At 53.7% G+C, this 26,098-nt stretch overlaps 1 protein-coding gene across 13 annotated transcripts in view; it reads left to right on the forward strand.

The window, feature by feature from the left end:
* AFAP1L2 (actin filament associated protein 1 like 2) overlaps positions 1-26,098 on the forward strand; it is a 100,110-nt gene that overhangs the window by 67,835 nt on the left and 6,177 nt on the right. For 11 of the 13 annotated variants that reach the window (XM_036829050.1, XM_036829057.1, XM_036829054.1 and 8 more), the window contains 10 exons: positions 250-344; positions 7,343-7,433; positions 12,928-13,133; positions 14,317-14,496; positions 15,225-15,314; positions 16,835-16,919; positions 17,459-17,563; positions 20,064-20,275; positions 22,177-22,322; positions 23,185-23,296. In XM_036829050.1, coding sequence (XP_036684945.1) covers positions 250-344; positions 7,343-7,433; positions 12,928-13,133; positions 14,317-14,496; positions 15,225-15,314; positions 16,835-16,919; positions 17,459-17,563; positions 20,064-20,275; positions 22,177-22,322; positions 23,185-23,296 — 1,322 coding nt within the window. Of the gene's footprint in view, positions 1-249; positions 345-7,342; positions 7,434-10,133; positions 10,218-12,927; positions 13,134-14,316; positions 14,497-15,224; positions 15,315-16,834; positions 16,920-17,458; positions 17,564-20,063; positions 20,276-22,176; positions 22,323-23,184; positions 23,297-26,098 lie in introns of all 13 variants that reach the window. The other 2 variants (XM_036829062.1, XM_036829063.1) reach the window with 1 other exon arrangement.

The following is a 26,098-nucleotide window of genomic DNA, read 5'->3' on the forward strand; positions in this document are numbered from 1 at the left end:
CAGGTGGAGGAGAGGGTGTGGAACCTGCCAGAAACCTCAAACTAGTTCCTCCTGAGGAAACTGCCCATGGCCGATCTACCCTATTCTTGGAGGAAAAACAACACTGGCTCCAGGGACCGCCTGCCTGGGTAATTAACACCTGCCCAAATGGAACTCGGGGCTCATGTGACCAGACATTCCTGGCTACTGAGACTCCACTGCAAGGCTGGGCGCCCCTCACCGAAGCCCTCTCCTGCTCGCTTCCCACAGCGCCCGAGGAGCAGGGCCCACTGACCAACGGCGAGCCCGGCCAGCACTCCTCGGCCCCTCAGAAGAGTCTTCCAGACCTCCCGCCACCCAAGATCGTAAGTGTGGGTCCGGGACCCCTCATTTCCCTGACGTGGGTCCCGTGAAGTTCCAGTGCTTCTCACAGGTGTCAATCCACCAAGCGTCTGGCATTTTCGGAGCACCTATTGTCTGTGGGGTCCGGGGCACCGGGAGGGATGGAGACAAGTAAGCGTGCTAGCAGGTGACATCATTTGCTCAGCGCAAAGAGGAACGGCAGTGCGAGACGAGGGTCCCTGTGTGTCCGAGGCTATTCCAGGCTCTTTACCAGCACCCCACGAGCGGGGCCTTGTACAGACATGGTCACCAGCTCAGACCACAGTGACCTTTCAGAAATGTAAACCACATCACACCACTTCCTGCTTGAAACCCACCAAGAGCTCTCACTGGACTTGGGACAGAACATCCACATTCCTTCGCGTGGCCCCAGGGCCTACGTGGTCTGGCCCAGCTGCATCTCCAGCCTCATTGCATCTGCTCTCCACGAGCCTCCTTTCTGTTCCTGGGTTGTTCCCTGTGGTCAGTCCTGCCTCAGGGACTTTGCAGTCCCCGGGCCCTGGCTCCTCAAAGGCTGCCCCCCTCCTCCTGCCTCAGACATTCTTAGACAGACTTTCCCTGACCTACCCGTGAGAGGCATCACCTTGGTGCCTGCCCCCGTTACTGCCGGCCACACCGCCCAGTTACCCCTCCGTGTTTATTATTTGCCTCCCAGAGTAGATGTAAGCTCCCTGGATCAGGGACTGTGCCTCGTCTACTGCTTCATGTCCTGTGTCTGCACACAGTAGACCACACGCATGTTTGTGGATGGGTGGACAGATGGATGGATGGATGGATGGATGGATAGACGGATGGATGGATGGATGGATGGGTGGATGGATGGATGGATGGATTTATGGACTCCTACAGACTTGGGTTCAGATCCCAGCTCTGCCAGGTACTAGCTCCTTGACCTTGGTCAAGTTATTTAAGGTCTCTGGCCCTTTGTTTCCTGGTGTTTAAATGAAAGGAACATGAGCATCTCTCACCTAAGCTCCTCTTATTCAGGGGGCTTATTACTTATTCAGGTAATGAATACATTAGTATTCAGTGAGGTGAGTGGTAGTATTTACATTTTATGGGTGAAGAACCGAGAATCAGTGGGTTTATAATGTCCCAGTGTCACACAACCTTGAAGTGGCAGAATTTGAACCCAAGTTCTTTCCACTCTAGGATCTGGTTGGGGAGGCTTCCTGGGAAAGGTGTGAGGCGGGAGCTGGGAAGGATTTCTGGGGCCATGGGACTGCATGGTCACTGAGCTCCCACCAAGCCCTCCATCCCCAGATCTGTAGGCTCAGGTCACCACTGAGGAGGTCCCGTCCCCAGACTGGCCCCTTCATTCGTGCCTTCCTGGGGCAGTACGGTTCTTCCCGCCGCTCTCGCAGCTGGTAGGGCAGGCCTGGGATGTCCGGGCAGCATCCCACTGCAGGAGCCCCTGGAGCTGGGTGACAGCTTGGCAGGGACCCTTCATCTCAGGCTGGCTGAGACTTGATGGACTGCGCATCGGTCCCTGGGAACCGCAGTATGCTGACGCCATGAGCGGCTGCCATGCTCTGAGCCGCTGCCCACTCCGTGCACACAAACATGGTCCTGCCACCACCTGCCAAAAAACAGAGGCTCAGGGAGTTAAAACAGCTGGCCAAGGTCCCACCACTGGGAGGTAGCAGGCCCAGGATTTGTGTGCAGGTTCTTGGTTTCTGGGCCACTCTGCGGCCTCCCGGACTTCAGCTCGTCTTCTTAGCCAAGTAAAGGTACAAGTTGTGTCCCTTTCTGCTGCAGGCTCCCCTCACTTTCGGCGCCGGGACTTGGGGAGGGGGCATGGCCTCTCAGCTCCCATCCAGTCGCTGCTGGTTTTAAGCAGACGGGAGGTGCTGTGGTTTTCGGGTTGCGCCCCAAGCACCCCTCGCCGGATGCGGGGAAGGAAAGGCGGCTGCTCTGAGCCAGGGCTGCAACTCTCCTAGCCTGAGTTCCTGTCTGATTCTGACTGGGATGCCTTTGGCCTCTGTGCAGTGGGGTGCCACTGCCCACCCCACGTGGGGCAGCTAGCTGCTTAGGGGTCTACACCAGACGGGAGGGGCGTTCACCTGCTGGAGCCTCTTAGCGGGGACTCGCTCTGGAAGCCCGTGTTTGACGAACGTGGTGGTGGCCTGGGAGGCCAGGGTCTGGGGCCGGGTCGTGGTCACAGAGTCCGGCAGCCCCGGGACTTTGGCTGGCTTTTAGTGCTCCCTTGCCAGCCTCCTGTGACCCGGGCACAGAGGCCCCAAGGGCTCGGGGGTGTGAGACGCAGGGCCTCCGAGCAAGGCCAGGGCCATGGCCGTCCCCTGGAGCGGACTCCCAGCATCAGCTGTGTCTGTGGGCCATCGGGGCCAGGAGAGGCTCGAGAGGAACCTCTTGCTGCACTGGAAAGATATCCCCACCCGAGACGTGTGGCCTTTCAGATGCGTGGTGACGGTTCCCGTGGACACACTCCAGGCTGTGGGGCCACTTCCAGCAGAGCGAGCGGCCTTGGCAGTCTCCCCTCCTTGTGGAATTTCTCTGCTGAGCAGCACCTTTCCTAGGTCCCTCCTAGTTCTGTCCCAGTCGCCCACCTCCACCCCAGGGCCTTCTGGATGTGGAGTGAGGAGCCGGGGTGCAGAACCCGGGGTCCGCCCTGCCCTGCCCACACACACCTGCTCCCCTCCAGCCTGCTCTCTGGTCAAGGCTGGCTGAAGACTTAGTCCAAGGCCCCCAGAGGAGTGGTGTCAGGGCGGGGCGGGGAACAGCTGTGTCTTCTGGCTCTCGCAGGGAGAAGAACCAGAACAGCAAGTAGTTTGGGAGGGAGGGAGGCAGGGAGGGAGCGTGGCAGCCTGAGCCTGGCTGGCCCTGTGACCTCTCTTCCTCGGCCAGAGAAAGCCGTGTCCCTTCCCACCCTGACCCAGGAGCTTCAGGGCACCACAGTGGCTTGTCCTCTTGCATGCCTGGCCCCGGGCTCTCTGGTGGCTGTAGCACAAGCTGGGTGTCTGCCTGGGGTCCTCAGTGCCCAGGGCTGGGCCGGGAGCGTGGCCTCTGTCCCAGGCTCAGCCCGTCCAGCACTGGAGGGGACAGCGGGGGTCTGGAGCAACCTCGTAGGTGTGGCCAGTGACTCCGGCAGCCGTGGCACTTCCAGGCCACGGTCTGCACAGCCAGGTGCGGCGGTCGCTTTAGGAGAGACAGACGTTTGCTGGCACCGTTGTGCTCCTGGCCTGGGCAGCCATCTCCGCCCACCTCCCCTCTGAGGCCTGACCACGCGTCGGTGCTGGACTTCTGCCGGCTGCTCTGCGGGGGCAGGGAAGGCCGTCACCATGGTTGGTCTGGGGAGCTCGGGCTGGATCCGCTAGCCCCCACCCCGGAACCTTCCACAGTGCATTCTGGGGCAGGTTGCTCAGAACTGCAGGGACGCCTCAGGTCACCTGGGCCACCCTGCATCTTCAGCTCTGTGTCTCATCTAAATCAGCCCTGGCCAAGTACAGCCCCCTGACCAAATCCTGCACCACCTGCTTTTATAAATAACATTTTGCTGGAATTCAGCCAAGCTTACTCATTTGTGTATTATTTATGGGTGCTTTTGCACTACAACAGCAGGGTAGAGGAGCTGAGATCAGAGCCCCTGAATGGCCTGCAAATCCCTAAGTATTGACTGTTTGGCTCTTTACAGGTAAAGTTTGCCAATCTCTGGCAAGTCACACTGAGCAGGGTGGCTTTCTTCCCTGTCCCTTCCTGTGAACCCTCAGGACGTTATTTCAGGTTCTGAAGTCACATCTCTTCTGCATCTCTGTTGAATGTGCACCATCTTCATCATCATGATGATGAAGTAACTTTCCTTTATTCTTAATTCCGGGAGTTTAGGATCTCTTGCTCCTCCGACCTCTGATAATAGGCCATTGCGCCTGTATAATTATGGGACTCTCTTCTGAATTGTTGGAATCGTTTTGTCCTTTAACATGACCCAGGCCCTTATCTTTTGCCCTGGCCGCCTTGAGGACAGGAGCTGTCCTGTTCTTTAAGGCGGTAGAGCTTGGTATAAGCCAGGTCATGCCCAAATACCTCCTCTGTATCCTCCCAGAGTACACCTGTTCTTCCCCCACCAAACATGCATACATGCACCTTTTATCCCTTTGATTGATATTTTTATATCTTATTTTGAAGGTTAGTGAACACTAATATTTATTATTTAATAGTTCTGAGCACAGTTTAATCCTTACAATGACCCCATGTGACAGGTATTTCTACTCTCCCCATTTTATAGCAAAGGAACTGAGGCCCAGAGAGGTCAAGTCAGTTGTCCAGAGTCACACAGCTCAGATGTGCCAGTGTCAGGATTCGAACCCAGCCCCGGAGGTCAGATTCCTGCCACTGCCCTATCTGCCTCTCTGTATAGATCCATTTACAGATGATTTCACAATGAGAGGCTTGGGAGACTCTCAAGAAACACCCCCTGGTGCTCCAATCCTAGATGGGAGGGCAGGCCCCCTGTGGGGATAATGACCCAGCAGGAGTTCCCGCAGGAGGGTTCAATCCCCTTCTGTCCTGTTCTAATCATGGGAATCCAGACCAGAGCCAGATCTTGGGTGCTCAGAGCTTCTCTCGAGATGGGATCCCCACGCCCTCACCAAGACAAGGGTTCCCACACCCCGTGATGGGGAGTGGGGCTTCTTGGAGGCTGGAGCTGGAGGCCCAGCCCACTCAGGAAGCCTGAGCCCTGGGACCCAAAAGCAGAGACCTTGTCGGGGCCCAGGTAAGGAGACACTTTCCCCTCAGACCCCAGGAAGCTGGCTCTCAGAGGCAGCCCTTCCTCTGGCTGACCGAGGGGCCAGGAATGGCCTAGAGGAGCAGAGACGTCTCTCCAGGCCAGGGGCAGCAAAGGCGAAGGATCATCCACTAGCAGCTACCAGATGTGTCCCCCGTGTGCGAGGCCCTGGCCCCGGCGAGGAGCCCGGCCGGAGGTACCGCTCACAGCCGTCCCCCTTCCGCAGCCGGCCCAGAGCGCAGCTGGGCTGCTTAGGAAATGAGCGGATTATTCTCTTCCTTCCTGCATGCTGTGTGTCGCACCTGCTGGAGCTGCAGGCTGCTCAGAGCCTGCCTCTGCGACTTGGGTCAGCTCTCTTGGTGTCGGGCCAGATGGAGTTAGGAGGATGTGGTATGGGAGCCAGGTGGTGGCCTGGCCTCTGCTGACCCTCTTCATGTGGACCTGCCTCAGCTTGTCGGACAGCAATCCGGTAACCTGGCTCCTGCAGGGCGCCTGGGTTGTGGGGGCCCCCAGACAGTGATGACAACAGCTTCCTCGTCCTTGATATGCGCCAGGCCCTGTGGCAGCACCACCATGTTTTGTCTCCTTGAATCCTCAAGACAATTCCAGTACTATTCTGGTTTTATGAAGAGGGAAAGTGAGACCCAGAGAGGCTGTCACATACCCATGGTTCAATCTATGGACTCCTAAAGGCTGGATTCAAACCTAGTTACATTCACTCTAGAGATCATATAAATAGATCTAGTCGCCAAGCCACATTAGACTTGGCTCTGGGGAGGCTGGTTTTGTGCAGCAGCTGCAGGAGCATTACTCTGCCCCCAGGGGGAGCTGGGAACCGACACCCTTGTGGTCCCTGCTGAGTACTGTCCCACGGGGACGTGAGCCCAGGCTGCCTGTTCTCCCACCGTCGCCTGGGCCAGGACTAGGGAAGCTCTCTCTGTCATAGGTCCCCCAAAGAAGCTCATTTTCCAAGGCAAAGGTTTCTAGATTTCCCCACCTCCTGCCCCTCTTCCTGGTGGGGCAAGGAATCCCCAGCAGCCCAGGGGTCCGTCCGAGGTCAGGGCCCTGTCTCTCTTATGATCTCCCTGCACCCCATTTACCTTAAGAGCCTTCCTCTGTCTTCACTTGGCACCCCCTGAAGGTCCAGGCCTGCCCCTTGTGTGGAACACCCAGCACAAGGACTTCTCAAAACCAGGAGTGGGAATGCACTTCAGCTCTTGCCATTTCTGTTCTCATCATGAATATTCCCTTGGCCCTCTTCAGGGACTTCGTGATTCAGAAAGACATCAGAGACTTGTGTGGATGGACACTTACACGTTCATGACCTATATATAGTAATAGTCATGCCACCATCTACCTCTTTTTCTCCCCTGCTATTGCTTGTGAGATTACCTTCATAGTCTAGTGCCCATCTTACAGATGGAATAATGGAGGAGAGAACGATTTTCATGCTCTGTTCTTCTCCACAGTTGCATATGTTTTTTATTCTGCTCAAATTATGCTCATTCACCCTCATGCCATGTAAGAAATGCGGGGTTGTCCTGTCCTCTGAGCATCCTTCCTTGGTCCTAAATGTTCATCGCACCCTCCAGGCTCCCATGGAGCTCTGACCTTGTCTGTTAAAGCACTTGATAAGGAGCTGTGAGCATTCGCTACCTAGTTAAGACTTTCTCAGGACTGACTCCTGACCATCTGGCTGTGTCCCTCAGCTAGTCCGTGGGAGCCATCCAGTATCTGCTGAGCAAATGATTGAACTTGTTATGGGAGAGGTTTGGGAGTTAGAAGCCTGGTCCTCTTCCTCTGTGTACCCCTGATCAGCCCTTGTCTTTGTAGAAGGTATATTCTATGCAGAAGCCATCATAGCTACCACGACAGCCTGACACCATCTGGCCTTTCAAGTGTGTTATGTCACGTGTACCATGATATTGTGTGTGTGGTGGGCATCAGAGCCTCATTTTGCAGGGGGCGGGGGGAGTGCTGAGGCTTGGTGAGGTTAAGCAGTGCGCCCACAGCCCTCCAGCTGGATGCAAACCAAACACTGTGGATGGGTGGCTGATGGGAGTCACGATAATCCCTGTCCTCCCTCTCGACTTGCTTGACGTCCAAGCTGGGCATTTTTTTCTTCTGGTTCCCTCTCCTTCCACCCAAAGGGTTAATTCCAAGTTGTCCCCAGTGTATCGTATCTGAAAATGTTTGTTTTATTTGTTCATACCACAGATTCCAGAACGGAAGCAGCTCTCCATCCCAAAGATCGAGTCTCCAGAGGGTTACTATGAAGAGGCTGAACCATATGACATATCCCTCAATGGTACATCCTGGGGACGGGGCTCGGAGGGGGTCCAGTCACTTCCTGCACGGATGCCAGTGCCAGCTCCTCTGGTGGTGACCGGCACGCTTACCCTGGCTAGAAACACAGGGCAGCCTGGGCGGCTCTTACTAGAGAGCGTGGCCCGAATTGAGAACTGGCCACAGAGCGTTTGGCCTCTGGTCTGCTGGGGAGCTGAGACCTACAGCAGACCCAGCCCACCTGCAAGGAGGGGCTCGGGGCGGTCCACAAGGAGCTGGTTTACTGTGTCTGATGCTTTCTGTGGTCCTGCCTGGATGTTGCTGGATTCAGCACAGAAATGTGACAAAGAAGAGGTGTGTTGGCCGAGAGGCACAAGGCCCCGTAAGCAATGGAAATGTGGTCAGGCTGAGCCAGAGCCCAGTTTCCAGGTTCTTTCACTGGACTAATAGTCACTGGGCTCCCACCATGTACCATGTGGGGATGACTTCTAGGAGTCAGGAGCTCAGCAGCACGCAGGATTCAGTGGGGTTCGGTGGTCACGGCACTTAGATTCTGCGAGGGAAGACAGACAGCAAATAAACATAGGATGTGTCAGGTGGTGATAACTTGTCAGGATGGAAAGCTGCAGGGGCTGGGTTGGGGCAGGAGAGGGATTTTATTTTAGATTAGGGAGGACCTCTCTGGTAGCATGACCTTGAGCAGATTCCCAAATGAAGTGAGAACTGGATGGGGCCGATACCTGCAGGAAGAACTTTCTAAACAGAGAGCACAGTACGTGCAAAGGCCCTGAGGCAGGAGAGCCCTTGGCATGTTTGGAGGCCACTGTGGCAGGAGCAGGTGGGGTTGGGGGAGAGAGATGGGAGATGGGGACACAGAAGGCAGCTGCAGGCCTTGGTAACGACTTTGGCTTTTCTCTGAATAGACTTTTCTCCACCCTTTGGAGGGGAGGGTTGTTTGTGGCTGACCTAACTGAAGTAGATGGCCTTTGCTTTGGGGGCAGGGCTCACGCTGGAGTCATCTCTCCTCGGCCAGTGGTTCTCAGCCTGATGAGGTTGGATCAGAAATGCTCTTGTTGTGGGGATTCTATAACACAGAAAGGCCTTGAAGGTTCTGGAAGAAAGAGATGGTTGTGACCCCATTCTCCCAGGTAGCTGGACTCTGGTCCCCTCACTCTCCCTTTCTTACCTCCTTCTCTTTCCTTCGTTAAGTGAAAGGTCTTTGAAAGCATAAAGCAACTTGCAGACGTCAGCGGTAAGGATCCCTGGTGGTGGGAATGAACTTGGCCGAAGGGGGGCCTTGTTGGTGTCATGAAGAACTGGCCCTGGGATGAGATGGGGCCAGTCACTTGGAGCCACATGGGATTCTTGTCCTCTTTCTTCACACTTTACCTACTGTCTGCGGTCCCGGGAACTGTGTGGGAGGTGAGGGCTTCTTTGGCCCGAAGGAATTTTATTCTAAGAGGCTGGCTTTGTGGGCAGACGTCACTTAGCTTGTGAGGTGTTGCCAAGTCACCGGCCAGACTGTGATTTCAGACTGGAGCTGAGCGCGCGGTGGGGCTGTCTGGGTGCGTCTGCAAGGTGGGAGCAGTGACTCATCCCGCGGAGCACCTCCGTGTGTCTGAAGCCCATCTCTCTGGGGTGTGGCCCGTGCCAGCCGGGGCCTGCCTCCCAGACGCTCCCGGGGGCCTGTTGGTGGGGCAGACACTTCATCTCAACACAAACAAGCAGTCAGAAGGATCCCGGTGTTTGTCTCTCGACTGGGAGTTCATATTGGTTTTATCCAGAACCGGGGGGTGGGGGGGTGTCATCACAAGGTCAGCAAGGTGGGTGGGGAGAAGCCCAGTTGCCTTTTGTCTCCTGCCAGCCCGAGGACAGAGGATGACTTGTGGGGAGCTGGTCATACTTATCACGAAGAGGGGGCCTCCCCTGCATCATAAGCCGGCCTGCCCTTGGTTCCTGCCTGCTGTCCCCCACACCTGTTTGACCAGTGGGACGCACAGGTCACAACAGCAGAAATGACCACTGGACTCCCGCCCCTTGCTCTACTTCTTTGGCCAACAGTGATTTTGCTGACTTCCTGAAAAAGACCAGTCGCTTGGCCTCTTGGCCTGCTTTATCAGCAGTCCGCTCACTGCTTCCCTGGGTCAGGTCCTCTCTCTGAACAAGTTTAGTAAGTGCCCTGCCTGCCTGTGCAGGAGCTATTAGGTAGAGCTCCTGCATCGCTGGTGTCTCCTGCTAGAGACAGTAGACATCAGTAACGGCAGCTGCTGTAACAAACAACCCCTCCTGCAGCTTAGAGTAACCCAATGCAAATCTGATTCTCACTCACGGAACAGTTCAGCTGGGCGTTACTGGTCAGCAGGCTCCGTCCAGCGTGGGCTCGGTCACCTTCTGAGGCCGCAGAATCCACCACAAAGAAAGGGTGGAGAACCTCTATGTGCTCCTTCAAGGCACCAGTCAGAGTGACACCCAGTGCTTCTACCCACCTTCCATTGGTGGCAGGAAGTCACATCTCTGGATGGGAAGGGGGCTGGGAAATGATGTCCTTGGCCGGGCTGGGGTACACCTGACAAGCCCACATCTCCGATGGGAACGCACTAACTTCCGGTGGGAGGGCAGCCGCGTCGCCACAACTCTTTGTGTCTCTGCGTTTGGGTCTGCCGCTCTCTTCATCTTCTCTCTCTTCCTCTTGCCTTTGTCTGTTCTTCTGGATACCACACAGATCATTCTGGCAGATTTCCCCCCAGTGGAGTCCCCAGATGGGTGCAGGTGCCTGAGGGAGTCGTTTACGCCACGATCACCTTGGGTACTGCTTGTCCCAGAGCGGGAATGCCGGCGATCCCGTGTCTGCTGCCTGGCCCTCTCTGAGGCGGGGTGCATGCCCCAAGGGTGGCTGCCGCCCTCTTCCCGTCCTCGTGCATGGGTCCTGCATGCGCACGCCGTGTGCTGTCCCTCTGCAGACCCCTGCCTGTAGCATCCGAACAGACGGCTAGAGGACACAGAGCGTGGCATGGCCGTCCTGCCCCCTGTTCCCGAGGACATGCCGCAGGACACAGTGGGTGCAGTCTCCACCTGGGGACAGCAGAAAGGGGGATGGAATTATCTGAGCAGCCTGCCTTTCACTCCTGTTCATCCTGCGACCTCTAGAAGCCAAGTACCTGTTTAAGAATACCTTACATTTATGGTTGGGCCATGATCACTCTTAGAGATAAATCAAACGGTCAATACATTTGCCCTAGATTTCCTCCAAGCTATTTCAGGTAGCATCCCCACCGCCCCTGGAGGCAGAGGGGCAGATGTTAGAATTCTCCATGGAACATGTGGGGCAACCCCAGAAGCACAAAACAGCCGGGGGCGGGGAGGAGGGGGGATGATTTGGCCAGCTTCTTCACACTAAACTCTGCAGCCTCGCTTATTAATCTTTATCACTGAAAGAGCTATCCCAACGACTACATCATTCTTATTTCATTTATTGTGCAGCTAATGCAGTGCTGACAAAGGGGACATTTTTTACAGAATCACCCTGATCCTACCACCGGATCAAATCAACTATTTTGAGTTCTCTCTGGGCCTTTCAGTACTGTTCTCTTTGCAGAGATAATTTTAATTGTGCTTTCTCACTTACCGTCTTAAGGAGTGTCTCAAGTTGCAGACTAGTCTTCAGAGCTTTCACTGATGACGGCTGCATAGTACGCTGGATGAAATCAGACTTTCCTGAGTCTCCTGCTGACTGTTCAATAGCACTTGAATGAATATCTTAATGCATGTAACCTTCCCCACTTCCTTCCTTTTTTAAAAACTAGTTTCTTAGGATAAACTCCCAGGACTGGGATTATTGGGTCAAAGGGTATGAATGTTTTTTATGGCTCTCGAAACAACAGGCTGACAGGTTATTTCCTGAGAGGCTGGCGTTAATTTATATCGCCACCAGCCATACGAGAGAGTTCAGGGTCCCCTACTGGGTAGCACCACTATTTTCCATCTTTGTTTATTTAATAGGTATAAAATTTTGAAGTATGCAACTTTTTTATTAAGCCAGGAAGGGGAGTAGTATCACACTGCTTTTCAAGAAGACTGATATTAAAATAGTCAAAGTATTATTTTTAGAAATATTAAAGCAAAATAAAACACATTTTCATTGGCATTGTAGCCAGAGTAACTGTGGCCGTGGCCTCATTCTAATTCAAATGCGGTTCTGTTTTCTTAGTATTGCAGGAACCTAGCTATGCAGGTAGTTTAAGAGGCTTCTGGAGAAGAGAAGATGGGGGACCCATGGGCTGTCTCTTTTCTGATGGGTAATGTGGAGAAGAAAGAGAGGTTTCATTCACTCTGACTCAAGGGGACAGAACGTGTCTGTAGAAGTCACAGGGAAGTAGATGTGACTTTCTGTTAGAGCTGCCCAGTAATGGAAGGAATTGTCCAGCAATCGGGGGGTATGAGCTCCCCATCCATGGGGGCATTCAAGCAGAGGCTGGGGCAGGGTTACCACAGACAGGATTCCTGTGCTGAGCCAGAGGTTGGATCTGGATCCTGAGGTTCTCCTTTCTCCATGTCCTGCAGTTCGGGGTTTGATTGACTGATTTTTTTCTGCACCTAGCTTTTGTTGGCCTTGAATAGGGCAGTGAGGCCTGGGGAACAGAGAAATTCTTGCAGGGTGGTGGAGGCAGAAACCGAGGCATGTAGAGCGGGCATAGGATCGGGTGCAATTTGGTGCGTTTTGGGATTCTTTTAAACAGAATAAAAACGTGAGGGTGGCTCACTGCTAGACAGGAAGGGTATCAGGTGGAGATGAGCAGAAGGGCCCACGTTCGTGACGGGAGGCGTTCTGTGGGGAGGGAAAGAGAACAGAGCCCGCGGAAGATAAGAGTCGATGTTCCAGAAGGGCTGCAATCGTGACTATGCGGACAGCCTTTAGGAGTGCGAGTGTGGCCGCCTCCCCCGGAGAGCCAGCTCCTGCTGTGCTTTGTTTCGTCTCTTACTTCCAAGGAGCCACTGCTTCCTGCTGTTCCCAGGACAGAACCAGGGACAGGGCAGGCCCGGTGGGCCGCTGCTGGAGGCTCGCCCAGCTCTGGGCTCAGACGGCGACCCTCTCCTCCTGGGCCCTTAGAAGTGATCTCACCCCACTGCTTCATCCTTCCGCGGAGGAAATGGAGGCCCCAAGCAGGGGCACTGGACTTCTCAAGAGCAGACGTCTGAGGGCCGTGTCTGGTCAGAGGTTTCCATGGGGTCTGAGGCGACAGGACTTGAGGAGGAAGAGGGAGACTCCTGGTTTTACGTCACCTGTGTCTGCGGCCGGAGGCAGCACCCAAGGCGCTCTGCTCAGGGGTTTGGGGGGCCGGAAAGTCTGCCTGGGTGTGTGGTTGGTGCCTGTGGGCTGGTCCGAGGGCACGGAGGGGACGGGGTGGCCTGGGGACCACTGGCTGCTCCTGCCTGCTCCCCTCCCTCCCGAAGGAGCAGAGCCTGTTTAGGAACATGCCCCGCCCGCTGGAGCTGTGACGGAGGGCTCTTCCTTGCAGAGGACGGAGAGGCCGTGAGCAGCTCCTACGAGTCCTACGACGAGGACGAAAGCAGCAAGGGCAAGTCGGCCCCCTACCAGTGGCCCTCGCCCGAGGCCAGCATCGAGCTGATGCGTGACGCCCGCATCTGTGCTTTCCTGTGGCGCAAGAAGTGGCTGGGCCAGTGGGCCAAGCAGCTCTGCGTGATCAAGGACACCAGGCTCCTGGTGAGTGCCCTCCTCTCCCCGGAGTGGAGGTGCGGGTGGTCCCTGATGCCAGGTGCTTAGAGCCTGGTACATCAGGGGGTCTCTACTTCTCCCCCAGCCCGAAATCACATGCAGAGCTTCGTGTCCGTGGATGAACGTGCTTTCTCTTAAGGAGGAAGGGCTCGTACTTTCAGCAGGCTTTCAAAGGGGTCTGTGATGACCGCCCCCTCTCCTCCCCCCCCCACCCCCGATCCCATCCCACAGATATTTTTTCCGGGGATCGTTTTGTCCCCTGGTCTGTGGGCTCCTTCTTCCTTACAGTCCTTTTGGGGCGGAGCCTGCTGCCCAGTCAGGGCTACCCGCCCAGCCCCCAGCCCCCAGCCCCAGCGGCGGCTCCTGCTTTCAGGTGCAGCATGAGAACCACTGGTTTCTTCTCAAAAGTTGGAATATTCTGAATGACTGATGATAAGATGAGACCCATAAGGGAATCAGAAGATAGTACTCTGACCACAGCCCTGTTTCTTGTTACTTTAAATTAAAATTTGGTTTTATGTCCCAATGTGAAGTTCCATGGAGTCATTATAAACACCCCTTGTTCACTGGTTACAACCCGCCCTGCTGTGTGCAGGTGTTTTTCAGGTAATCCTGTTAAGCAGCCCCGTAAAGAAGCTCCATTTTACAAGTGAGAAACAGAGGGGTAATGCATTTTCTCTGGTAGGGAAGAGAGTCGCTTCCTTGCTCTGCTAACACATCATCTCCTAACGAATCGGATGATAAACTGGGCCTTCATCCCCTTTGGGGAACCCTTACTGGGGAAGCTGAGCAAGGAACAGAAGCCGAGAGGCAGAGAACTGGGAAAAGTGCCTTCCACCCTGGAGAGGTGGGAGTTGCCTGCAGAGGACACATTTTAGGAGCCGGCGTGGTCTGCAGTGGGATTAGAGCAGCTTGGATAAGCAGGGCCCTGGGGCATCTCTGGCGAGCGGGAGGAGGAGGCTTGAGGGAGACAGAGACAGCTGCCTGGTCACCCTGACGCCGAGAACACGCGTTGCCAGTGTTGGCGGTGACGGTTCCGCACTTGCACAGGGGTGTCCAGCCTTTGGGTTTGTCGTGCAGAGCCCACCCCTCGGCGGGTCCTGCCCTGCCCAGCGGCCCCCCTCCTCTGCAGAACCCGGCCAAGCAATGTCTCGCCTCTCCCCTCTTCCAGTGTTACAAGACCTCCAAGGACCACAGTCCTCAGCTGGACGTGAACTTGCTGGGCAGCAGTGTGGTGCACAAGGAGAAGCAAGTGCGGAAGAAGGAGCACAAGCTGAAGATCACACCCATGAACGCCGACGTGATCGTGCTGGGCCTGCAGAGCAAGGACCAAGCTGAGCAGTGGCTCAGGGTGAGGGAGGCGCCCGGCTGCGGGGGCAGTGGGCCTGCTCCGCTCTGGGGCTCCCAGGGGCTCCCCAGCCTTTTCAAAGGGATGGCTGTGGTCAGGGGTAAAGTGTCTATGATCCTTCAAGTTCGCAGGGCTTCCTGCATCGTCAGTGGTAGCCATCCGTCTTAGGGAAATGGATCGCAGGGCCAGGTCTGCGACCTTCTCAGCCACCTGGACTTGGGCTCCAGTTGAAATCCACTTGCCTTCTGGCCTGCAGCGAGGCATCGCCAGCCAGTTCAAAGGCTCCTTCCCGGGGGAGCTGGGGTGGACGGTGACAGGCATGTCTGGGAGCCTGGCCTGGACCAAGGCAGCGTCCAGGCTGGAGTCCCAGGCAGCACGCAGACCCTCCACAGAGAGCCCCACGGCCCCCAGGAGCCAGAGAGCCATCTGGCAAATGTGGGTTTTTACCCCCACAGCGAACAGCCACCCCTGCCCAGGATGGGGTGAGAGGGGGCTCGAGGAGCTGAGGGCTGGCTGCCCTGGCCCTGTTTGGGCTTTGCTGCCAACCCTGCCCCCTGCCTCCCCGCCCCGCTTCCCTGGCACGCCACCAAACACCTGGGGGCCTGCAGGAGACAGGGCCTAAGGAACACGCCCCCTCCCCGGCTGGGTCCCGAGGCCACACGTGGCTAGGGGGGGCTCCAGCTTTGGTCTGGCCGTGAGTGCAGGCCTGAAGGGTCTTCCTCTTCCTTCAGGTCATCCAGGAGGTGAGTGGCCTGCCTTCTGAAGGAGCTTGTGAGGGAAACCAGTACACCCCAGATGCCCAGCGCCTGAGTTGTCCGAAAGTAAGCCTCTACCCTGCCTGAAAGAGAGTTCAATTCCATTTTTGTCTCCATAAAATTAAAGGCGTTAAGATGGGGAGCTTTGCTCTTGCACTTCAGCCCAATTGATAAGAAACATACAGTGCTTGGCTAAGGGCAGTAGCTTCAGCTTGGCAGGGAAACTGATGAGGATGAAGAAGCCTACAATATTTTCTTGCTTGGGGGAAGGTTTATTGGGACAAAAGTCACTTTGCCTCCGTTCTTGGGCAGGGAGATTTATTTTTCAAGGCTCTTCCTTCCCACTTAGCCCCCAGTAGATCTTCAGGGGCAACCGTCTGGCTGTGGACCCCAACCAAAGGGCCCTACTGCTGATTTGCATGGAGCTGTGGGACCCCTGCTTTAGGGTCAAAGTTGAGAAAGTTGGGCTGGGGGCTGGCCGAGGGGAGGGCTGTCACTGCGGGGTCACATTCCATGTCCCCAGGTGGGTGCCTGGAAGCCTGCTGTGCACAGAGGGTCCCTGTGGCTCATCCTGGGGTCCCCACCCGCGGCAGGGAGGGAGGCAGAGGGTGGGCAGAAGCCTTGAGCAGGGAGGAGGCCCTCTGCTCTTTGGGAAGGCACGGGCCACCCCCATGGAGGAAAACCCACAGCCTTCTAGAGTGACAGAAGGGGGGCTGATGTTTTCGTTCTTATTCATTCCTTGGTCATTCACAAGAAAATGAAAGTCAGAGTAAACTTGGAGATTCCTTCACATTGGGGTGAGAAACAAGACCTCTCCTTAAAGACCCAGCACACAGGTTCCCTGGCCAGGTACAGCATTCCTTGGTCCTCAGCGAAGGCCTTGTTGATTGGGAGTCGCTGGGCTTGTTTTCCAGAGGTCTGGAGTCAGTGGTTCTAGAAGAAGCCTGATTGGAATCTTCTGAGTGTCTACTTTAGGGACCGTTTCTAGTCCCCCAACAGCCCTGAGAATGCAGACAGGGGTGTTATCCCTATTTTATACACACGCAGGGTGGGGCTCAGAGAGGCCCTGCCGCACTAGAGAATGCTCCAGGTGGGATTCGAATCGTGGTCTGACCCTGTGAGGACAAGCCAGCCCTTCTCCAAAGCCTGCCGTGTTGGTAGTACAGTCAATTCTCAAAAGACGTCCTCACGCTCCTGGTATGGGTGGGTCCCAGCCTGACAGTCAGCTTCGGTTGCGATGCAGACTTTCACGCACCCGGGGTCTGGCTACCTGCCCTGCCCACTGGCTACGGAGCCGCTGTCACACCAAGCGGAGCAGTCATCTTGAGAACTCATGATCAAGGGTATGTGGTGGCCTGAAGAAGGGAAAGATGCTCTGGGATGGGGTGGGGAACCTCAGAAGGGAAGGCAAAGGCAGGTCCTTTAGGGAGACCCAGGGAAGCCTGGCCATGTCCCACCAGTGACTTGGACTCCAAGGTGACCCCTAGCCTACACCCAAGAGTCATCTATTATTTTCCCTTAAATTGTGGTCTCCCAGGTAACCATTCCCAGGCAAGATCACCCACTTGTCTTTCTCTCTTCCACAGCCAGATGTAACTGAGAAGTACCTGTCAGCCTCGGAGTATGGAAGCTCCATAGATGGCCACCCTGAGGTCCCAGAGACCAAAGATGGTACACACGCTCTGGCTCTCGGCCTAGGGTTGGGAGGGGGTGGTATCCTGGGCTGTGAGGCTCGGCTGTCTGGCTCAACCCTACTGAGTTTTAACAGCTAATTCCAACATGCCTCCAATTTCCAAACTGCTTAGAAATATACAGCTGATAGATCCCGGAAAAAGGGAGAGAGGACCAGACTGAAGTTATGTTTCATGAATTGCTGGGGGTAGAATATTCTTTCATCTCTTCTTGTTTGCTAACCCTAGTTCAGATCTCTCTGAGCCAATTCAGTCTGTAAAGATTCTCCAGTGCTGACATGTTCTGTAAGAGAGGTTGGTGTGCCTCTAGAGACACCTGACTGGCCTGTGGATCCAAGTTTGGGGCACAGACCTGTGTGTGTGTGCGTGTGCGTGTGTGTGTGCATGTGTGTGTGCGCATGTGCGCACACAGGGAGGGGCAGACAGGACAGGGACAGGTCTGCAAATTTTTCCATCTTCCATGAGGGCACGTCGGTAGGCTGTGTGCAAGGCTGAAGGTTTTTTCTCTCATCTTGACAGTCAAGAAGAAATGTTCTGCTGGCCTCAAACTGAGCAACCTAATGAACCTGGGCAGGAAGAAATCTACCTCGCTGGAGCCTCCGGAAAGGTCCCTCGAGACATCCAGTAAGACTCACAGCCGCCTCCTGGGCCAGAGGGCGGGCTCCCCCGCTGGGCCGCAGCCCGTCTCCAGGAAGGCAGCTCAGACGGCCAGGGCAGGGATTTGGGGTTTTGCTCTAGCACCTCTTGGGCGAGTGAGCCCACAGTCCACAGTTTCTGCTGATCTTCGCTGCAGGTAGCTCTTTATGCCTCACCAGACCCTCTTGCTGCAGTGTGCGGAAGTGAAGGGTAATTGACGGCTGTCCTCCTAACAGTCTTTAAAGTTATATGTTCATTTGATCAATGTGTACGGAGCACGGTAGGCACGGTGTTAGGGAAAGGGGCCCAAGCAGGTGGAGGACACAGTCCTGAGAGCTTACAGCTCAACAGAGATGATGGCCTTATACCCATAACCACACACTGTGCCGTCTTAGTAGCTACAAGGACTCGGGGACGGAAAGAACCTTTCTTACTCTGTAGACAGAGATGGATGGCTTCCTGGACCTGAGCTGCCAAGGCCGGGCGGGAGCTAAACGGTCTGGGATGGCCCCCGCGGGCAGGAGCAAAGACTCTGAGAGGGCAGTGGTAAGACCCGTTAAGGGGATGACAAAAGCCCGTGTCGCTGGTACACAGGGGATGTGTGGGTGCTGGGAGGCCCTCCAGGTCATCTCTGCTGCCCTTACTCGGCCTTGAGGAAACTGATGACAGGAGAGAGAGACAGAGAGACCTTTCCCAGAAAATATCCTGGCTTCCAACCCAAAGCTCATTGCTATACTTACCCCTCGGGGCCTGAAGGCCACTACTGTCCATCTTTGGGACTTTTCCTCCTCCTCATGGAACCCGTGTACCAGCCCTGGGCTCTCTTCCTGAGTCCCAGTTCAGCTCTGTGTTTTGCAGCTGGCAGGGTGGGCTGGTGGAACAGGAAGGCAGCAGCAGACAGGGCCCTACCTTTGGAGCCTCCTGCTTCCCTGGCCAGGGTGCCGGGTAACGGCCCAGCTCTGCCAGCCCCTGTGGCCTCAGAGGGCACGGTGTTGGGCCTGGGAGCCTGGTCCCAGTGAGTCACTTTGGGAGATGTGGCTGGGTTCTTGCTGGCAGTGACTCAGCAGGGAAGCATGCTCCTGTCCCCTGTGGCTGGGGAAGGGCCAGAGAGAACATAGATACTCTCCTTTCCAGGACTCAGTGTCTGAGCTCCCCGCCTCTCTTTGGTCCAGAGAATTATGATGGGTGAGTGGGGCGCCTGCTTGAATGAGCCAGAGTTCCTAGGTCCTGGGCTCACATTCTTCCACTTTGCTACTGTGATGTGATGGTCTCGTGGCCCTGAGAAATTCACGATCCCCACTGAGTGTCCAGCACTGGACTGGGTGCGAAGGTGGCCATGTACTTTGACCCTGTTGCATGGGCCTAGTTCTTCCCGGCTAAGGTTCAGAGCAGCTGCCGGTCCCTTAGGATGGAGAAGGCATCCGCTTTGTAAGCCAATGCCTGTGGGAAGGTGAGCAGCACAGAGAGATGTCAACCCACGGTGTGTGGGGCAGGCAGGCAGAGGGGCCTGAAGACTGGATGTTTACTGATCTTTCCAGCCCCAGGGACAAGGCTGTGCTTGGCACACGGTGTCAGCTCCGTAAATATTCATCTAAGTTGGGGAGGAAGCTGAACCCAACACATGCAACCATTTAAAAACAAGAAAGGCCTACGTGATGGGTGCACCCAGCACTGGCAGCCCCTGTGTGCCGGCGGAGAAAGAAGGGCTCCCTGGTGGAGAGGCCAAGGGGCACAGACCCAGGCGCTGGAGACGAACGTGGCAAGTTCCTGCCCTTGACAAGCTTTGTGTCCAGTTGGGAGGCTGACATGGAAGCAGAGAACGTCACTGTTCCAGGACTCAAGTGTTCTGAAGGCCGACAGAGCAGGGAGGGCAGGACCCAGGAGGGCCAGCCACCTCTGGGAGGATGTGGAGGAGCTGGCCGAGGGGAGGAGGCCTTTGCAGGCTGAGACCGAGCGACCGGGGATGGCAAGGTGTCAGGGGAGCTTCGGGAGCTAAGGCTGTGGAGGTGAGGGGATCGCACCTGCGGCCAGGACACCCTGGCTGGGGCGAGCTTCCTGCAGGTGGCCTGGGCCGGCAGGGGTGGGGAAAGGGCTGCTGCAGGGCAGGGGCGTGGAGCCGGGAGACAAGGAGGCCGGGGTGGGGGAGCCAGCCTCGGTCCTGCAAACACACACACACACGCACACACACACACACGCAGGCGCACACACACGCGCACACACACTCTCTGCCTGGTCTAGACCAAGGCACGACTCACTTCCCTCCGGACAGGCCTTTTTCAAAACCCAGTAGCACAGTGCTGCCCACCTTCAAAGGATCTAGCGGCTAACCCAAAGGAGAATTCACAGCCTCTACGAGGCAAGAAAGTCTCTCGGGCAAAGCATGGCAAGCCTTGGAGCCGAGATCTGGAGGAGCCTCTCCGGGGTCCGGAGGCAAGGGCAGCCCTCAGCCACCCACCGGCCCTGAAGCCGCGTCCCCCTCCCCCCGCAGGTTACCTGAACGTGCTGGTGAACAGCCAGTGGAAGTCGCGCTGGTGCTCCGTCAGGGACAGTCACCTGTACTTCTACCAGGACCGGAACCGCAGCAAAGCGGCCCAGCAGCCCCTCAGCCTGGTGGGCTGTGAGGTGGTGCCGGACCCGAGCCCTGACCACCTCTACTCCTTCCGCATCCTCCACGACGGCGAGGAGCTGGCCAAGCTCGAGGTACCGCTGGCCCTTTGGCTGGGGTGGGAGTGGGGAGGCACGGCCAGGGCAGAGGTCGTGGTCACGGCTGCTTGCCGCAGGTCCTGAGGACCGCAGTCCTACAGTGGGAGAGTCAACTTAGCCACCCTTTATTTTTACTTCCTTTGCCTGAGATTGTTTGCGTTTTAAAAAAATTTCCATTCCCTTTCTGACCTCAGGGTGGTTGTGTTATAGGAACGGGACAATGAGCTACTTCCTGCACTTAGGGCAGGAGGAGTATTTATAACTCCCGGAGCTGCTGGAAAAACTTTCTGGGGACTCAAAGCGGGTTTGTGATTTCGTTTGTGTATCACCAGATGGGGGTCAGTACATAAAAATGCTGACTGTTAGGGCTTATCTGGGGGGGGAATAATAAGGTTTGTGACACAGTTACATTATTCCCACTCCCCATCCTCTGTTTGATGTTATGTTACATTTACAAAAATAAGAGGTGACCTAGTGCCTTGCAATGAGCCGGGCAGGCCTGAGCCAGAGGGCTTTACAGGCACTTAAGCACACACCCCAGTTCATCCCTGTTCATCTAGTCCTGTATCCAGGGGTCTTCATCCAGATTTTGCTCCAATACTGCCCTCTGGTGGCTAAAAGATCCACATCCCAATTGCTTCCCAGGGACAAGCTTGTATTCATTCCTGCATCCATCCATCCTGTTGACAGATACCTATTCAGCACAGTGACACGGTGAACAAGACAGACTCCCTGTCGTGGAACTTACACGCTAGTATGAGAGTGAGATATTATTCAGTGGTTGCCCAACTGATTACTTAGTAATCACTCAGCAGTGGGGCAGGCGCTATGAATAGGTAGGAAAGTTTGCGTGCTGGGCGGATGGGGGCTGGTGTAGGGAGAGCCTGTGGGACAAGGTGGGGAGGGAAGGGGGGGCGGATCCTAAGAGCAGTGGGAGACCCTAAAGGGTTTCAAGGGAGGGTGGCATGTTCAGATTTGGATTCCAAGATTCTTCCTCCAGCTGCTGAGTGGGGGACAGAGGAAAGGGGGGACAGGAAGGGATAAAATGAGACCCGTTAGGAAGCTGTTACCATCGCCCAGGGCAGGGATGGTGGTAGCAGGAACTAGAAGCAGCCCGTGAAAAGCTGTATTGAGAAATCCACTTGAAAATGAGTGGGGAAAGGAAACCAGCTAAATGTCAAACTGCACTTTTAGCTGCCCCTCTGATCGCGGGAATAGAGCAATAAGGTGGCAGAGCTGTGTTGTGTAATGCCAGCATGGTGACTTTTTCCTCATGAAAGTAAACCTGTAGTATTTATAGAATTCCCAGTTCTTTCTCATTATAAAGCCCAGAAACCCTGTTGGCATTTTAATAGAAATACTCAAATGTAATACATATTTGATTAGAATGCATTGTCCCCTGGAGAAAATCAGGCACCAACTTCACTGGAATTTAGTTCACGATTTGTCAGAGCCAGCTGACCTGGTGTAACGTGTATAAGACATCTTGACAATTGAAACCATAAACAAAAATAAATTTGAATTTTGTTATTTCTTAGGGATCCAGGTAGTCTTGTATAAATGGATTAGGGTTGTAAACTGAAATGTGATCATTCATAAAATAGAGGTGTTGACCTTAAAATACATACATTTTAACAGTCCTCTCCTGGTCCATTAGCCTTCCAGAAATACGTGTTTATAAACATCACATGTGATACTTGGGACAAATGTCCACAGCATCATTGAGGTGGCACCAGGGTGTCACTAGTAGCAGGAAATATCATTTGGGGTCCCTGGGGGATGGGATATGCTAGTGAAAATGAAGAGCATGGCCCCAGGGCTCTCAGAGGCCTTGCCCGGGGTGGGGCACCAGGCAGCACACTCCGGCCCTGCTCATGTCCCTCTCGGCCTCCTCCCAGGCCAAGTCTTCCGAGGAAATGGGCCACTGGCTAGGCCTCCTGCTTTCTGAGTCGGGCTCCAAGACAGACCCAGAAGAATTCACTTACGACTATGTGGATGCCGATAGGGTTTCCTGCATCGTAAGCGCCGCCAAAACCTCTCTGCTGTGAGTATTAAGGGGCCTCCCGCTTTGCACCCTCCCACTCCCAGCCATGCTTCTAGACCGAGGCCCAGGCTGGCCTCTGGTGGTCAAGTCGAGCAGGGTGGCAGCTGGGAGCTCAGGGTGGGCCCTGTTCTACCCAGCAGCAGGCAGGCCAGGGCCAGAGAGCAGCCCTGCAGGAGGCCCAGCAAAGAGCTGAGCCAGGCCTCTGGCCCGGGGGCAGCCACAGCATCCCTGGCTCTCATGAGACGCTATCCAGCTCTTGAAGGCAGAGTTGGCGCCTTTCCTGGCCTTCTGCTTTCCTTACTGTGAAGGCAGCACTTTCCCGTGGCTCCATCGCTGGGTCCCAGCACACCCTAGAGTAAGCAGGGCAGGGGTGGTACTTCTGCTTCCCAGATGAGCAAACTGGGACTCGGGGAGAAGTGGTCCTGCGTCGGGGGAGGGGTAGAAGTAGCATGGGTAGAAGCCGGCTGAGCCCAAATGGGGAAAGCAACTGGTCTGTGCTGGACAAGTGTATTGTGAAGGTGAAGCGAGAAAGGATTTTGTTGTCGTTGGAAGGAGATCCTGAAAAGGAGAAATCAGGGCGAGAAGATGGCAAAAGGATTCCAAGAGGGGAGGGGTACGGGGTGAGGGAAGTTTGTTTTTAGGGAAGAGAAATTTGGAACCAGGAGTTCTAGTAAGAAGGCCCTGGGGAGGGAGGGAGGGGATACCCCTAAATAAATGAATTTGTTTTAAAATGCAGTCAGAGCTAGTCCCCAGGCCTCCTGCACAGCCCACAGATTTCTCTGCACGTCTCATTGTTATGAATCCTTTGAGACTGGTGGCTTTTACCACCCTGTCCTGAATCCTCTTTCGCCGTGTCTTCCAGACTGATGCAGAGAAAGTTCTCAGAGCCGAACACTTACATCGACGGCCTGCCCAGCCAGGATCACCAGGAGCTGCTGTATGATGACGTGGAGGTGTCGGAGCTGACGGCTGTGGTAAGGACGCCGGCTGGGCTGCAGCCTGGGGCTGCCCATCCTCTTCCTGCCAGACCTCAATGCCTCAACGCCAGAGATCGTTAGATGGTCCCTAAGAGGAATGGACTCCAGGTCACCCTCAGGGCCACCAGTGCAGAAACCGAGGCGCAACGAGGTCATATTTTGTACAGTGGGGCAGTGCCGTCTGCCTGGCGTGGGGACTTGTCTAGATAAAACAGCTGGTTAATCACCCTGGTCAGTGCCAGGGGTGCGGGGTGTGGCGGTGGGATGGGGAGCAGCAACACCATTAGCCTTTTTTGAAAATTGAAGTGTGGCTGATTTGCAATATTCTATTAGTTTCAGGTTTACAGCACAGTGAGTCAGTATTTTTATAATTATATGCCATTAAAAGTTATTACAAAATAATGGCTGTAATTCCCTGTGCTGTACAACATATCCTTGTTGCTTATCAACATAGCAGTTTGTATCTCTTAATTCCATACCCCTATCTTGCCCTTCCTGCCTACCCTCTCCCCACTGGTAACCACTAGTTTGTTCTCTATATCTGTGAATCTGTTTGTTTTGCTGTATTCATTTGTTTGTATTATTTTTTAGATTCCACATACAAGTGATATCATACAGTATTTGTCTTTCTCTGTCTGACTTATTTCACTAAGCATAATATTCTCTAGATTCATCCATATTGCTGCAAATGCCAGAATTCCATCCTTTTTTATGGTTGAGTAATATTCCCTGTGTGTGTATACACACACATATATAATACATACATACATCTTCTTTATCCACTCATCTGTTGGACACTAGGGTTGCTTCCATATCTTGGCTACTAGAAATAGTCCTGCTATGAACACTGAGGCGTGTATAGCTTTCCAAATTAGTGCTTTTGCTTTTTCTGGATATATACCAAGGAGTGGAATTGCTGGATCAGATGGTAGTTCTATTTTACTGTTTTGAGGAACCTCCGTACTGTTTTCCATAGTGGCCGCACCAGTTTACATTCCCACCAACAGTGCACAAGGGTTCCCTTTTCTCCACATCCTTGCTCACATTTGTTATTTATAGGCTTTTGAAGATAGCCATTCTGACAGGTGTGAGGTGGTATCTTGTGGTGGTTTTTTTTTTTTTTCTTGTTTCTTTAGGTAAGCTTGTATAGCTATAAACTTCCCTCTTAGAACTGCTTTCGCTGCATCCCATAGGTTTTGGGTCGTCGTGTTGTCATTGTCATTTGTCTCTAGGTATTTTTTGATTTCCTCTTTGATTTCTTCAGTGATCTCTTGGTTATTTAGTAACGTATTGTTTAGCCTCCATGTGTTTGTCTTTTTTACGTTTTTTTTCCCTGTAATTCATTTCTAATCTCATAGCGTTGTGGTCAGAAAAGATGCTTGATATGATTTCAATTTTCTTAAATTTACTGAGGCTTGATTTGTGACCCAAGATGTGATCTATCCTGGAGAATGTTCCGTATGCACTTGAGAAGAACGTGTAATCTGCTGTTTTTGGATGGAATGTCCTATAAATATCAATTAAATCTATCTGGTCTATTGTGTCATTTAAAGCTTCTGTTTCCTTATTTATTTTCATTTTGGATGATCTGTCCATTGGTGTAAGTGAGGTGTTAAAGTCCCCCACTATTATTGTGTTACTGTCGATTTCCTCTTTTATAGCTCTTAGCAGTTGCCTTATGTATTGAGGTGCTCCTATGTTGGGTGCATATATATTTATAATTGTTATATCTTCTTCTTGGATTGATCCCTTGATCATTATGTAGTGTCCTTCCTTGTCTCTTGTAACATTCTTTATTTTAAAGTCTATTTTATCTGATATGAGTATAGCTACTCCAGCTTTCTTTTGATTTCCATTTGCATGGAATATCTTTTTCCATCCCCTCACTTTCAGTCGGTATGTGTCCCTAGGTCTAAAGTGGGTCTCTTGTAGAGAGCATATATATGGGTCTCGTTTTTGTATCCATTCAGCCAGTCTATGTCTTTTGGTTGGGGCATTTAATCCATTCACGTTTAAGGTAATTATCGATATGTATGTTCCTCTGACCATTTTCTTAATTGTTTTGGGTTTGTTTTTGTAGGTCCTTTACTTCTCTTGTGTTTCCCACTTAGAGAAGTTCCTTTAGCATTTGTTGTAGAGCTGGTTTGGTGGTGCTGAATTCTCTTAGCTTTTGCTTGTCTGTAAAGCTTTTGATTTCTCCATCAAATCTGAATGAGATCCTTGCCAGGTAGAGTAATCTTGGTTGTAGGTTCTTCCCTTTCATCACTTTAAGTATATCATGCCACTCCCTTCTGGCTTGCAGAGTTTCTGCTGAGAAATCAGCTGTTAACCTTATGGGAGTTCCCTTGTATGTTATTTGTGGTTTTTCCCTTGCTGCTTTCAATAATTTTTCTTTGTCTTTAATTTTTGCCACTTTGATTACTATGTGTCTCGGCGTGTTTCTCCTTGGGTTTATTCTGTATGGGACTCTCTGCGCTTCCTGGACTTGGGTGGCTATTTCCTTTCCCATGTTAGGGAAGTTTTCGACTATAATCTCTTCAAATATTTTCTCGGGTCCTTTCTCTCTCTCTTCTCCTTCTGGGACCCCTATAATGCGAATATTGTTGTGTTTAATGTTGTCCCAGAGGTCTCTTAGGCTGTCTTCATATTTCTTTTCATTCTTTTTTCTTTATTCTGTTCCGCAGCAGTGAATTCCACCATTCTGTCTTCCAGGTCACTTATCCGTTCTTCTGCCTCAGTTATTCTGCTATTGATTCCTTCTAGTGTAGTTTTCATTTCAGTTATTGTATTGGTCATCTC

This window comes from Balaenoptera musculus, chromosome 16 (assembly GCF_009873245.2).
Source record: "Balaenoptera musculus isolate JJ_BM4_2016_0621 chromosome 16, mBalMus1.pri.v3, whole genome shotgun sequence".
NCBI classification, from domain to species: domain Eukaryota; kingdom Metazoa; phylum Chordata; class Mammalia; order Artiodactyla; family Balaenopteridae; genus Balaenoptera; species Balaenoptera musculus.